Consider the following 15,317-nt stretch of genomic DNA (forward strand, 5'->3'; position numbering starts at 1 on the left):
GAGCAGCAGTTTGTAGCCTAATTCGACCAATTTGGCCATGGCGATGGCGGAGGTGTGAGCCGGTGCGTTGTCATGGTGGAAGAGCACTTTCTTCTTCGCCAAATGGGGCCGTTTTTTCTACAATTCGACGTCGAATCGGCCCAATAATTCGGCATAGTACAGCCCTGTGACCGTTTTGCCCCTCTCCAGGTAGTCGATGTAGATCACACCTTGTGAATCCCAGAAAACGGTGGCCATCACCTTTCCGGCCGATGGGGCAGTCTTCGCCTTCTTTGGAGCACTTTCGCCGGATAAAGTCCACTGTTTAGACTATTCCTTGGTCTCTGGTGTATACCAGTGGATCCATGTTTCGTCGACTGTCACGAAACGACGCAGAAACTCCTTCGGATTGCGCTTAAACAGCGTCAGACATTGCTCTAAAGTTGTTTCACGGTTGCGCTTGTTGTCCGGAGTGAGCAAACGCGGCACCCATCGCGCCGACAGCTTTCTCATGCCCAAAATTTCATGCAGGACATGACCCGCGCGGTCTTTTGAGATGCCTACGATCTTAGCTATCTCGCGCACCTTCAATCGTCGATCTGCCAATACGAGATCGTGAATTTTTGTCACGTTATCCTCCGTGGTAGCCGTTTTCGGAGCACCTGAACGTGGCTCTTCAAAACTCGACGTGCGATCACGTTGAAACTCGTTAAACCAATTTTTGACGGTCACCATCGAAGGAGAAGAATCACCGTACACAGTATCCAAGCGCTTTTTGATTTCGCTGCTCGATTTCCCTTCCAAAAACACTCCGATCCGGCTGAAATCTTGACAGTAACCATTGAGAAGGTTGTACTACGTGATAGAGTATTTCTTTTGCGAGAGTGGCGCCATCGGGCAGTGAGGCTAAGTACTTATCGGACCACCCTCGTATAGCTACCAAGCTAGAGACGCTACCTCGTCTCCGAGAGCGCACACCTAGCCAACATACAGCTTACTAAGCGTAATGTAGTAATAAAAATGTATTATAAACTACGTTGTACCGATTCACTGACTTTTTAGGTAATGACTTACATTCAATCTTTAATTGAGCTTCATGATCGAAATCACGACACATTTTTTTTCTACTTCTAACTGAACTTTTTCGTCTTGAAAAATTTTCTCTTCATTAATTTTCTCATCACTACTACTGTCAGACAAGGAAATATTGGAATTTATCTTTGTAAACAAACGTATTGTTGTAGTCAACTACATAATTGCAATTTATAAAACTATTGCCCTAAGTTTTGTGTTGTACGTTTGGTTAGAAGAGGCTACACATATGCTTGTTGACTAGTGTGGAAGTGCATGTGTAGTCGAGAAGCAAGAGCGGAAGTTAAGCAAGTTTTCCTTTCCGCTGCTTTTGTGGCGCTAAGAAGCGGATGAATATTTACGTTTCGGTTTCTGTACATAGGGGCGAATGATAAATTTTCATCCAGGGTACGAAGAAAAAACATCTCTTTTGCCAAGTACCATCACCAGAAACACTCAATCCTTTCGTTTCCATTGGTAAAGTAGCAGTTTCTTCTTCGATAGCAGTCTCCATAAAACTTTTAGCTACTCTCTCGCATGTTTCCAACAGTTGATTATTAAGTACATCATGTACATTATGAGTAATAGATTTTGATAAATCCATTAGATTATAAAAAGTTCACAACCAGCTTGTTCGTCATTAAGTGCAAGTATTGAAAATACCAATCTTCTATTAACTTCGTACTCATTTTTCTGTTTGCCAACGTTTTTATTGAATTTAATCACATCTTTCATTCTACATTCAGCACAATTACAATTTGAAAACATAGTTCTGAAACATTTTCTTAAGAAAAAAATACTTTTCCATGACACTATGTACATCAAATTTTATCTTGCAAAACTTCATAAAAAATATTAATATAAAGAATCCTAAATCTAGTGTCTAAAATATTTACTTCTATTTTTGACTGTATTTTTTTTAATGAAGCAGTTTTGAATATTTCTGCTGGTGTGCCATCATTCATGTTTCCATAAATATCATCTTTTTCTTTTTGGTCTTTCCAAACCTCTTCTTTTGATAATTTACTTGAACTTTCATTTAATCAGCTAATCATCTCACCTGTCTTTCTCCTTATTAGGGCTAACAGATTCATCCTTAACTCCCAATTTTCTCTAAATAGCTTTTCTCCTAGCCCCCCCCGTCGTCTTCCGAGTCCCATATTTATTTTCCCTTCTACCTTCTTTATCTGCTTTTTATTTCCGTTATTTCTGCTTATCATATATCCCAAGTAGTTGTACTCTTTAACTATCTCTATCTTCTCATCTTCCCATTTAAATTCTTCTTCTTTCCCCTTCCTCCTCCAATCCTGCATTTCATCATTTTTGATTTTCCTACATTTAACTCTAATCCCCTTTCTTCCAGGTATCTTTTTAATTTTTTCAGCATCGCTTTCATTCCACTTTCACTCTTTACCATCATAACTATATCATGTGCATATCCTAATGTCCATATTTTCTTCCTTCCTATCACTACCCCTCCTTCTTATACCTGTTTGATCTTGATCTCCAGGTCGGCGAAAGCAAGATTAAATAGCGTGGTGCTCAAAGGGCACCTTTGCCCTACGCCTTTGTAAGTCTCGAACTCCCCAATTATTTCTTCTCCATCTTTTACCTTACTCACTGTTTTAGTATATATTTCTTTTATTCTTGTCCTGATTTTCCCATTTATCCCTTTCTCTTTCATGATTTCCCATATTTTCTTTCACTTTATCTTGTCAAAAGCGGCCTTCATGTCGGCAAAGAATACGCACAGTTTTCCTCCATTTTTCCGTATTTCCTTTCTTACTATTGTTTTTAATATATATTGTTATATATCGGACCGTCGAACGTCAATAAAAGAAAATCAGAAGTTAGCCAAGCAGTTGTGGTTGTTGTCGTAAAGTTAGTTAGTTGTCGGGTAGCCTTAAATCGTGTCGCTAGGATTATGTAGTAAATAAAGTTACATCCTTTTTTTATAATTATTTCGTGTTATTTCTTATACGGGAGTTGATGATCGTTAAAATATATATATATATTGCTTCCATTGTTCCTCTTTTCTTCCTAAATCACATCTGCGTATCGTCTAGAGTTTCTTTTGCTTCTAGTTCTCTTGCCAGATTTTTCCTCAGTACTTCCGCGTATATTTTATACCCCGCATCCATCAGCGTTATTCTTCTGTAGTTTTTTACTTCTTCTTTCCTCCCTTTCTTATATATTGGTACTATTATTCCCTTCCTCCATTCTTCCGGGTATCCTTCTCCGTTCCATGACATAGCATTTTGTCATATCTTTTAACAAACCTTCCGTGCCTTCGATCCATGCTTCATTTGCTATACCATCTTCTTCTGTCGCCTTTTTCTTTTTCATTCTTCTTATTACCTCTTCTACTTCTTTTACTTTGATTTCTTTACCTTCCTCTCCTGTTTTCGACTTCTTCCCCTTTACTTTCTTCCTTTTCTTTCTCTTCCAGTTGTCCCTTGAAGTGCTTTAACCATTATTCTTTTCTTATAAGTTCATCTAATCCAATTCTTTTCATCCTATTGCAATTCATTTTATCCCAAAATTTTCTTCTCGTCTTATTTTTTCTTATATCTTCTGCCACGCTTTTCCCTTCAGCTTCTTTCGCTTTTCTTATTTCCTCTTTGTATTCTCTCTTTGCTTCTAGGTATTTGCCTCTGTCTCCTTTCTCTTTTCTTACCTTATTTAACTCTGCCATCACCTTAGCCATTTTTATCCGACAGTCTTCTCTCTACCAGCTTTTTTCGATCCTTTTTTTTTCCTTATCTTCTTTTTTACGACTACGTTCCTCACACTATTTTTTATCTCTTTCCATTTTTCTGTTCCCTCTATTTCGTCTATACATCTCTGATACTCTCTTATAACTTCTTCGCTTCAGTTGTCTATCATTCTTTCTTCCTCTTGTTTTCTTTCTTCTACTATTTTATCTCCCATTTCCACTTCTACTGGTAAGTGGTCCGACTTTACCCTCTCTTTTATTTAAACCCTTTTTATCGCCTCGTCGCCTTCCTTGTTACCTACTACATAATCTATCGTTGACATTCCTCTCGCTCCTATATATGATATTTCTCCCTCTTCATCTCCTTCTTTTCTTCCATTCGTTATTACTTAACCCATTTCTCCTAACCATTTTATCATTTCTTCTCGTTCTGCATTTAACACTTTATCCTTGACCTTTATTTCTTCTAGGTTTTCTTCTGTCTCCCATTCTCTTCCTTCATTTCCTGTTCTTGCATTGGAGTCTCCTCCTATAATTATTGTTTTTTCTCTGTTTTCCTCGCTTAGGTATTCATAGTTTTCCTTTTTCTCATGTTGCATATACATCGTTGCTATCATGTATATCCTTCCTCCTATTTATTTCTCCTGCTATTATCTCCCTTGTACTTTCTTTCTTCCATTCCACCTTACTCATCCCTTTCCTCTCTCTTACCGCCATTATTCCTCCCCCAATTTCTCTCCTCCTTATTCCTTCCATTTTTGAGTCTCTCAACTCTATGTTATATCTTTAAGTTACTTCTTTACCCCAGGTTTTTCCCCTTTCCTCTTCACCCAAGTTTCCGTTAGCCCTATTATATTGAATTCCCTAACATCTTCCCAGACGTCTTCCTCCATGTTCCTAATCCCCGCCACTTTCCAGAATAGTATCTTTACTACCTGTCTTCTCTCTCTCTCTCCTTCCCCCCTCTCGGTCTCTTTTTTCCCTATTATTTCGAAACCCTTCCGTCCTTTTTCCTACCATTTTTCCTTCTTTCTCGCTCCAACACCATTCTTCTTCCTCTGATTTCACCCCGTTATGCCACATCTTCACCTCATTACCTTTACTTTTTATTTCTCTCGCTTTCCTTTTTACTTCCTCTCTTATCTTCCACTGCTTCCACGTCCAGTCCTGATTTATGTAGATCTTTTTCTGTCCAAGCTTCTTTTTCCTCTTCATAATACCTTTTTTTTGTTCCCATGATGCACGTCTAATTTGTCACATGTTTTTCCTTCTTTTTCTTCGATCATCGCTCTTCGCTGTTCCTCCTATTCTTCTCAGATTCACTATCTCTCCTTTCATTTCTAGTACCTTCCTTAACCAGACCTCTGCCTCTTCCTTCTTTTCCCATCTTAACTCACCCTCTAAGTCTGTCACTATTATATTGTTTAACCTAATTTCTCTATCCATTTTTTCTCTCATATGCTCTATTTCTTCCTTATTGCCTACTTCTGTTCCTCTTTGCTTCTCGTTTCCTCCTTCTATACTTTCTTTTAGTTTCACGCACTTTTCTTCCAACTGGTTCATCCTCTCTCCCCATTTTTCCTGCAGTTTCTTTTCTCTAAGTTCTGCTTTTTCCCTTTCTTCCTTTATCTCTTTTTTCCTTTCTTCTCCCTCACTCTCTCTCTTTCTCTTGTTCTCTTCTAACTTTTCCTATTTCTTTCTCCTATCTGTCATCTCTTCTTTTCCCCTCTGCCTCCATTCTTCCCATTTTTTCCATTATTTCTTTAAATATTTCTGTCCTTTCTCTCCTTTCTTTCTCCCATGCCTCTCTTAAATCCCTTATATCTGTCTTATCTTTTCCATTATATCTTCTACCCCACTACATTTTCACACTTCTCTTATCGTGTTGTCCAATCCCTCTCCCCCCTGTCCCTCCATCTCGCTCCCGTTATTTTTACTCTTGCATCTTTTTGCCTCTCTCATTTCTCCTCTAATATTCTCCCTGAGCCCTCCTCCCCCTCACCACCTTTACTCTTTTCTTCTTTTCCTCCTCTGTGCCTTTCTTATTCATGCTTCCATCCTTATCTGTCATTTTTCCTGTTGTCACAAACCTTTTCACCTTTCCGCCTTAATTCGTCTCTCTAATTCTACGCGTGATCCCACCTTTATTCCCTGTCTTACCTTTTCTGTCTCCGCCTTTACTTATTACAGCCCCTTCTCTCTGCCTGCCCTTTCCCGCTTCCAGATTTTCTCTCTTAACCTCAACTTTTCTTTTTTCTTTATTCCTCTCTCTTTGCATTTTCCTGCTCTTCTCCAAACCTCTCTCTCTATCTCTACTCCACTTCTCTTCCGCCTCCACCCTCTTTCCCTCTATCTCTCCCCTCAAACACTCTTGCTCTCTAACTTTCTCACCACAACTCGCACTCACAGCCAAGACACGTCCACTTCCTTCCACGAGTCGAACCCCCGCTCTAATTCATAGATAATAGTATTCATAGATATTAAATATTTATCGATAATATAAAATGAGCATTTATATATGCAAGCAGGAAGGTTAGATTTCACTCGAGGGAAGTGTGGACGTGTCTTGGATGTGAGCGCGAGTTTTGGTGAGAAAGTCAAAGAGGAAAAGTGTTTGAGGAGAGAAATAGAGGTGAAAAGAGCGTGGAGGTGGAGGAGGAGTGGAGAAGAGAGAGAGAGAGAGGTTTGGAGAAGAGCAGGAAAAAGCAAAGAGAAAGGAATAAAGAAAAAAAATAAAAGTTGAGGTTAAGAGAGAAAATCAGAAAGCGGGAAAGGCAGGCAGAGAGGAGGGGCGGTAAGAAGTAAAGGCAGAGACAGAAAAGGTAAGACAGGGAATAAAGGTGGGATCACGGGTAGTTATAGAGAGTCGAATTAAGGCGTACGGGATAGGATGGAAAGATTTGTGACAACAGAAAAATTAAGAGATAAAGGTCGAAGGGTGGATAAGAAAGGCCCAGAACAGGAGAAAAGAAAAAGAAAAAAAAAGTAATGGTGGTGATGGGGAGAGAGAGCGGGAAGGGGCTGAGGGAGAATAATAGAGGAGAAATGAGAGAGGCAAAGAGATGCTAGAGTGAGAGCGAGGGAAGCGAGATGGATGGGGAGGGGAGAGAAGGATTGGACAACATAGTAAGAAGATATAATGGAAGAGATACGGACAGATATAAGGGAATTAAGAGAGGTATGGGAGGAGAAAAGGAAAGAATGGACAGAAATGTTTAAAGAAATAATGGGAAAAATGGAAAGAATGGAGGCAGAGGGGAAAAGAAGAGAAGAAAGGTCGGAGAAGGAAATAGGAATAGTTAGGAAAGAACAAGAGAGAGAGAGAGAGAAGAAAGAAAGAAAGAGACGAAAGAAGAAAGGGAAAAAGCAGAACGTAGAGAAAAGAAACTGCAGGAAAAATGGGGAGAGAGGATGGACCAGTTGGAAGAGGAGTGCGTGAAACTAAAAGAAAGCATAGAAGGAGGAAACAAGAAGCAAAGAGGAACAGAAGTAGGCAATAAGGAAGAATTAGAGCATATGAGAGGAAAAATGGATAGAGAAAGTAGGATAAACAATATAATAGCGACAGACTTAGAGGGTGAGTTAAGATGGGAAAAGAAGGGAGAGGCAGAGGTCTGGTTAAGGGAGGTATTAGAAATGAAAGGAGAGATAGTGAATCTGAGAAGAATAGGAGGAACAGTGGAGAGAGATGATCGGAGAGAAAGAAGAAAAAACATGTAGCAAATTAGATGCGCGTCATGGGAACAAAAAGGAGGAATTATGAAGAAGTAAAAGAATCTGGCACAGAAAAAGATATACATAGATCAGGACTGGACGTGGAAGCAGAGAAGGATAAGAGAGGAAGTAAGAAGGAAAGTGAAAGAAATAAGAAGTAAAGGTAAAGAGGTAAAGATGTGGCATAACGGGGTGAAATCAGAGGAAGAAGAATGGTGGTGGAGCGAGAGAGAGGAAAAAATGGTAGGAAAGGGGGTGGAAGGGTTTCGAAAACAATAGGGATAAAAGAGAGAGAGAGGAGAGAAGGGAGTGAGAGGGGAGAAAGGCAGTAAAAATACTATTCTGGAACATGGCGAGGGTGAGGAGCATGGAGGAAGACGACTGGGAATATGTTAGGGAATTCCACATAATAGGGCTAACGGAAACCTGGGTGAAGAGGCAGGGGGCAAGAACTGGTGTGGAGAAGCAACTGAAAGGGTACAGCATAGAGTGGAGGACTCAAGAAGGGAAGGAAGAAGGGGGAAAAAATTAAGTTTTCTACTACTGAGACAGAGATAAGGAATATCGTGATTATTTCGCTAATGATGAAAAATTTTCCTTAGTTTACAGCAAAGATATAGTTGAATTGATGAATCGCTTTAAACAGGAATGTTATAACTCCAGCGAATGGAGATTGTTCATCGATTTGTCGAAGAGAAGTTGGAAAGCTGTTCTTTTACACAATACAAATGTTTATGCAGCTATTCCTATCGGATATTCGGTAATATTGGATGAAGAGTACTGTATCATAGAAGTTATATTAACCCTTTGTTGCACGGTGGTAACGTGGGTTACCACCAACTTAACTTCAGATTTACGCTATTTAATGAATTGTTAATCTATTAATGTTCGGTTTTTTTTGTTCACATACTAAATTATTAGTAAAAGAACAGAAGAAAATGGTTTATTTGTCATAATTGTTTATTATAATTGTTATATAAACAAACAAACATAAAAAATGCCATTTTTTTTGAAAAAATTCATTTTTGAATAATATAACCAGTGTAACAAATTGAAAATCTGTACTCAGGAGTTTTTGAGGTCGCTGATTACAAATCTGAAGTCAGATTTTTTTAAGTTTCAATTAAAAATGGCGTATTCAAGATGGCGGTTCAGAAATTTTGAAAAAATAAATGTACAATTTTAAACATCTAGCCTCAGGAATTGTCAGGATTGCTGATCTCAAATGCGAAGTCAGATTTTTGAAATTTTCAATTCAAGATGGCGGATTCAAGATGGCGGATTCAAGATGGCGGTTCCGAAATTTTGAAAAATATAGATGTACAAGTTTAAAAATCACGACTTAAGGGTTTCTAGGGTCGCTGATCACAAATCTGCAATCAGATTTTTTGAATTTTCAATTCAAGATGGCAGATTCAAGATTGTGGCTCCGAAATTTCGAAAAAATTAAATGTAATCAGCAACCCAACTGCGAAAACTCTTCAGTAATGATTTGTAAGCTTGTACATCTATATTTTTCGAAATTTTAGAAGAGCCCCCACCATCTTGAATTGAAAATTTAAAAAATCTGAGTTCACATTTGTAATCAGCAACCCTGAAAATCCCTGAGTCGTGGTTTTTAAACTTGTACTTCTATATTTTTCGAAATTTCGGAACCATCATCTTGAATCCGCCATCTTAAATTGATAATTTTAAAAATCTGACTTCACATTTGAGATCAGCAACCCCAAAAACCCCCCGAGTAAGAATTTTCAAGTAAAATCACTGAATAGAAAAATATGTGCAACAAAGGATTAAACCGAATAAAATACAATGATCATTAATGGTAAACATGTGGAGATCTTATAATTCTAACAATACTTCTGGAACAACAATTGAGATTCACAAAATAACTTTACAATTCTTATGAATAGGATAGCAGGGAGAGAAAGAATCATTACATAAAGAGTGTCTGGCCCTAAAGAAAAACATTCGAACCGGGTTCTAAAAATATAAAAGAAAAGCCACTTGTTGATCCACCAATAATTCAAATATCACCTCTACACATTAAATTGGGACTTATGAAGTAATGGGTGAAATCGCTTAATAAAGATGTTAGCTACTTTAAGTATCCGTGAAATTAGTTTCTGAAATTAAGTGATGATAAAGTAAATAAAGGAATTTCGATGGCCATCAAATTTCGAAGATGGTAACTGATGAAATTTTTGTTACGAAAATGAATCATATAGATAAAAAATTCCAATGCAGCGATGTATGATATAGTTTTATATTCATAATCTTGAACTGACTCTGAATTGACCTTAAATATAAACTTATAGGATAATACTGATGCTTAATTTGGAATTGGTGACCAAAAAAGTCTAAGATAACATATTTTTATTTAATTTTTTATAAATTTTGATGATTTAACCTTTAACTGATCTTGACCATAATCTGATAGGGTTGTAATAACCCCGGATTTGGAGTCAGAAACATAAACCCAAGAGACCGTACTTTTCGTTAACTTTTTGTAAATTTTGATGATTTCAACTTCGACTGATCTTGAAAATAATCTGATGGGGCCAAATTGACCTCGGCTTCAAATTCAGCAACCCCAAACACATATAAGTACCATGGTCATATTTGTGGGTCTGACAACTATTTTTTTGTGGAGCTGTGATATTAGCCCAAAACCACAGGTTAATTAGCTTTGAAAAATGAATTTTCTTATAAAATAAATCACTCCACAATTTTTAGCGTGATTCTAAACATCAAATCATACGTAAGAAAAATCATTGCTCAGCGTAATGATTAACAATGTTAATTGAAATATATCGTCAAACAAATTAGTTGTGTTTTATTTGTTTAGTATTGACTAAACAAATTTTCTTATTCCGATGTCGTTTTCAAAATCATGTCAAAAGTAACTAACGATATTGATGTATATTAAATTTTTACTATCGTTACAAAATATACAAAATTCGTAGAATAAGATAGCGTTGTTCGTTTTTTGATTCGTCATAGCCCCCCCTCCAATGATTGTTACTAACTTTAAAACGTGACTAATACAAAATTTTATTTTGGTTTTATACAATTGTACAAAATTAGAATAAAAATTTGGTATTGTCTATTTTATGATTGGTGACATGGGGGATTGAAGAGATAAACATGGAACGTTCGTGCCTCTCGAATCCATTGGCGATATTCGGTTAATGAATGAAACAAATTTAAGCTATAATATTTGAATGTAATTGGATATTTATTATCACTATTCTTATAACAAAAGGACCGAATAAAGATCAAGAAACAAAAATTATTGTTTTATATTTCAATTAATATAATAAATTCAATCAATATCAATTAAATTAATAAATTCTTACAGATATCAATGGATAGCTGGAAATTCCGGAACACACTTTTGGCATGCGCATACTGGATTGCAAAAGATGGATGGTCTTTATGGCAGTATTGTCGTACGGCAACCACCGAGTAAAGATCCCAATAGTAATCTTTATGATTATGACTTAACAACGCATGTCGTCCTTATAAGTGATTGGATGCACGAAGATGCAGCTGAAAGATTTCCAGGAAGATTAGCAGTAAACACTGGGCAAGATCCTGAAACAGTGCTAATCAACGGAAAAGGACAATTTAGGGTAGGAATTTTCTCCGTTAAGATAATTTAATTTTATATGAACAATAATTGGAGGACATATGTTGACATTCTACATAAAATTTTCAAATTTACTAATATTTTTAAATGCTATAAAGCCAAGGTAAAACTTTAATTCTCGCATGCAGTTAAAATTTTGTAGATAAAAAAGATGTAAATAAGTTTTTATTGATATGGATTTTGATAAAAGCGACAAAATTATTTTTTAACGATTGCTTAAATAACTTGTTATTTATTTAGTTAACTCCAAACCAAGATACGAGTCAAACCGTTTTTCACTGTCAATGAGAACTGGGTTGATGTTAATAACAAGCAAACAATCAAATGAGGCTTAAAATTGAAAATAATGAGACATTTGTTGCAATTATTGTACCAGTATATATACGATGTCTTATTTTAATCTATGCAGCAAAATATCTCTGAATGCAAGCCAGATGCCAAAAAATGGTTTAACGGAAAATTGTTCGTGCCCATAGAGGTCAACGTTTGGTTACCTTCAATTTGAGCTTATCGTATTTTTTTAAGGTCATTTCAAGATTAAGATCATTTTTTAAACGGTAATCCTTATTTTGACGTCGCCATAGGATAGAACGGGAAAATTATACGTCGTAAACCGTTCTTCAAATATTTTTTTTTCTTCCTTCCATAGTTTAATCAAGGTCAAATGCTTGAAAAATGATCTGAACGCGAAATGTAACAGTAGTCTGAAGTAGAACAAGCCTTGATAAGCCCAACCATTCAATTAAGATATTTTCGAATTATGAATTTTATGTTGGGTCTCTGTTGGATGTGGGATTTGAGCCAATAACTTTACACTGTGAAGTTTTATTGAAATATAACAAAGTTTAATATTTGTTGCTTAAGCCAACTCAACGCAAGAACAAGATGTTCGAAGATATGCTGAGCTTTACGAACAAGGACAACTTGCTTGTTTGCCGGCTGAACGATGAGTGCCAAAACTGACTAGTGTTTTCTTCGCGTGGGGCCCGCTCGCCCCCTTTTCCGGACGTCCGCTACAGTTTTCGACAGCTCTAGCCCTCTCTTTAGGCCCCGCTGCCGCGCGCATCCCTTCGCTCCGCCTACGCTGCTATACTCTCGTTCGCTGTCTCTCTTTTAATTGCCTCAAAGGGCTACTTCTACTCTCTCTCTCTCTCTCGCTCGCTTTTCCGTTCGCTTGCCTGATAGACCCACGGTCGGCCTGACAGCCTTCCGTGCCGTATGTTTGGGTGACCTTCAATACCCGGGAACAATGTTCCCTCGCGAGGTCTGACAACACTCGGGGAGCTCCTATGCTCGCCGATGCTGATAAAATTGGCCTTCAAGGCCACGCTACGCCGCATTCAAGGCGCTCGTGCACATTCATGTCGCGCAACGTTAACGCGCGAGAGAGATCGAAGCTTTGTTATGTGACGTATAAAACAAGAGGAAAAATATGCAAATTTAAATCGAGAGACAGCCAACGACGAAGTAGTCGCAAACAAGCAAGTTGATTATTCTTTTCACCCCTTTGACTATCTTATATGTAGATTACATATTATCTATGCACGCATTTCATTCTTATTACCACATGGACATTTCATATACAGTATAACATGAATACAAATTTGTTCTATTACAACTTACACCTATTCCAGAAACAGACATACGCACACGATGATCATAAATCCCGCTGTTACAATGGTCTTAAAAACTATTGAAAAGAAGACGTTCGAGAACAGCTCCGCATTTACGATATTGACGCTTTTTGCTTTTACGCGTATTCCGTCGCAGGCTTCGGATTAAAAAAAAAAATAAATAAATAAATAAAAAATGAGGTGTATGCAGCGCATCTGCTGACCACGTGTTCCCTGCTGCACTATTTGCCGGGTAAAGGGCCCTAAACCCTTTTTTTTTTTAACTACCGGTCAGTATTGCTGCTGTCGTGCCATTTGCTGGTTTATTTTTGGGTTTTCCCCAACGGCTTTATTGCCCGCGCGGGCCTCAAATTCTTTTTCAAAACTACGGCGACTTGAAATTTTGCTGCGTAATTTATGATGGGATATTTAGAGCTTGGAGCGCAAGCTGGTAGAAATATTGCGTTTTCAACAGGTCTCTATGAAATACGACACGATGGTACGACATGGAGACTGAATCGCTATAAGTAAACTCAATTTTGCTATTTCTATGATAATCGCTAAAAATACTATCCTGGAAGTTTTTACGGTCACTTATCTGCAGAAGTTCTGGCGGTGTTGCTTTATTGGCTTTAAGCTCTTTCTGATAATACTGGATTTCTACTTTTAGCGTTACCCGGAAACAACAACGTGGATGTAGTAAGGTCAATTTCTTTTCGGGTGCTTGTTTAACGTGAGACCACTTGCCTCTGACTGAAGTGCTTGTTTAACGTGAGTCCACTTGCCACTCACTATTATTACTGCAGTTGACATTATCTATGCACGGAGTAGGTGTTCAAAATTACCTCTGTTGGCTTCTAGGTGCAGGCGTCATCACCTTTAGAAATGATCGACAGTCCTGAGCAACGTTGCTCTAGGAATGAATGCGCAAGCTCTGTACTATTTTTTTCACAGCTGGTACGCCAAAAAGATGTAAAACTACATCAAATTTTTTTTCACTTATTCAATATTATTCCATAATAAATATCATGAATTTTTCAAAAAAAGAGAAAAATTTTCAATGATCAATAAAAAGAGAAAATTCATTTTTTTGAAAAATTTATGATATTTATTATGGAATAATAACAAAATGACAAAAAAATGAATTTTCTCTTTTTATTGATCATTGAAAATTTTTCTCTTTTTTTGAAAAATTCATGATATTTATTATGGAATAATATTGATTGAGTGAAAAAAAACAAGTCGATGTAGTTTTTCATCTTTTTGGTGTAACAGCTATGAAAAAAGTTTTTTTAATCTAATAAATCAAGAAATAATAGTGCAATATTCCACTTGCAAAAACAAACTTTTTTTCTCCTATATATTTACCTAAATTTTTAGAATTTACGAAGATAAAACATGCTTAAAAAAACTGTCACTTCCCGAAAAAAATGCTCGTGCGCGCGTCGGTTTTGACGGAAATAATTTTATGACCAGTGATCCAGATAGAGGTTGATAAAAACTAAAAAATGCTGTGACCCAAATTTTTGTATGATTTTTCCCAGAATTGGCAAATTTCCAAAGTTAGCAAAAAATTTTCCGAATTTTCAATGTTGAATTATTGCTTGCAAAAAATTAAAAAACAACCTATGGCATCCACAAGTAATGATATTTGAAAGCTATTGGAAATACCTTTCAAACACGCCTACGGACGATTCTGTACGTTAATTTTTACTAGAGACATTGAACTTTAATGTTTTGATTGATTTTGTGGCGGGGAGCCTAAAGTAGGTGACCGGCAGTGTATCTTTTCGAAGTGGAAACCTTATATGTATTGATTTACTTTTATTTAGTAATATTTTCCAGGAATTTTATCATTTTTGAAGATGGTTATTTGTGTATTTCTGTAATGTTTCTGATGCAATTGTTGGTTCGTAGTATTTCTTAGGAAAATAAATTCTTGAGCTTATACAGTGGACCTTTATACCAAACTTTATCAAAAGACTGGACAACATCAAGAAATATGCCAGTGCAATACTGTTTCTTTTCAATACCATTTTTTGCAACGGATAATATTCTGTTTACTTGTTCTATAGTGGTATGATTATACTTGAACCTGAATTGATGATCTGGGATAAGTTTTGTTTTTACTATTATTAGGTTAATTTTTGCTAGGATTAATTTTTCAAAGACTTTGGAAAATATTGGTAATAGGCTAATCGGTCTATATAAAGTTACAATTCTTTACTAGGTTTAGGAATCAAGATAATCTCTGCTATTTTCTACTGTATGAGAAAATAGCGCAGACGCAAGTATACATTAAAAATAATTGTTATGAACCTAATTGCTATTATGGGTTTGTTCTTATGTAATGATTAATCTTTGGTGAGATATGAATACTGTACAAAGATGGTCTGAGAACGTTTCAGCTTTTTCCTTCTCGTATTTTTCCCATTTTCTTTAAGGCCTTCTGATAGGTGGCATAAATGTAACTGGTCTTTTGATCCGTTTGGTAGCTTTTCATAGTGAATAATCTGTTGCTTCTGTCGAACTCAGAGTTTTGAGATATTCCTGTATTTTTATGGTTTTTTCT

General features: G+C 36.7%; 1 protein-coding gene across 1 annotated transcript in view; it reads left to right on the forward strand.

The window, feature by feature from the left end:
• LOC131667926 (uncharacterized) overlaps nucleotides 1-15,317 on the forward strand; it is a 149,131-nt gene that overhangs the window by 54,975 nt on the left and 78,839 nt on the right. Inside the window, exon 3 of the mRNA XM_058941706.1 lies at nucleotides 10,842-11,115. Coding sequence (XP_058797689.1) covers nucleotides 10,842-11,115 — 274 coding nt within the window. The remainder of the gene's footprint in view (nucleotides 1-10,841; nucleotides 11,116-15,317) is intronic.

This window comes from Phymastichus coffea, unplaced genomic scaffold, assembly GCF_024137745.1.
Source record: "Phymastichus coffea isolate CEN01 unplaced genomic scaffold, Cenicafe_Pcof_1.1 PCOF00005, whole genome shotgun sequence".
Classification (NCBI taxonomy): domain Eukaryota; kingdom Metazoa; phylum Arthropoda; class Insecta; order Hymenoptera; family Eulophidae; genus Phymastichus; species Phymastichus coffea.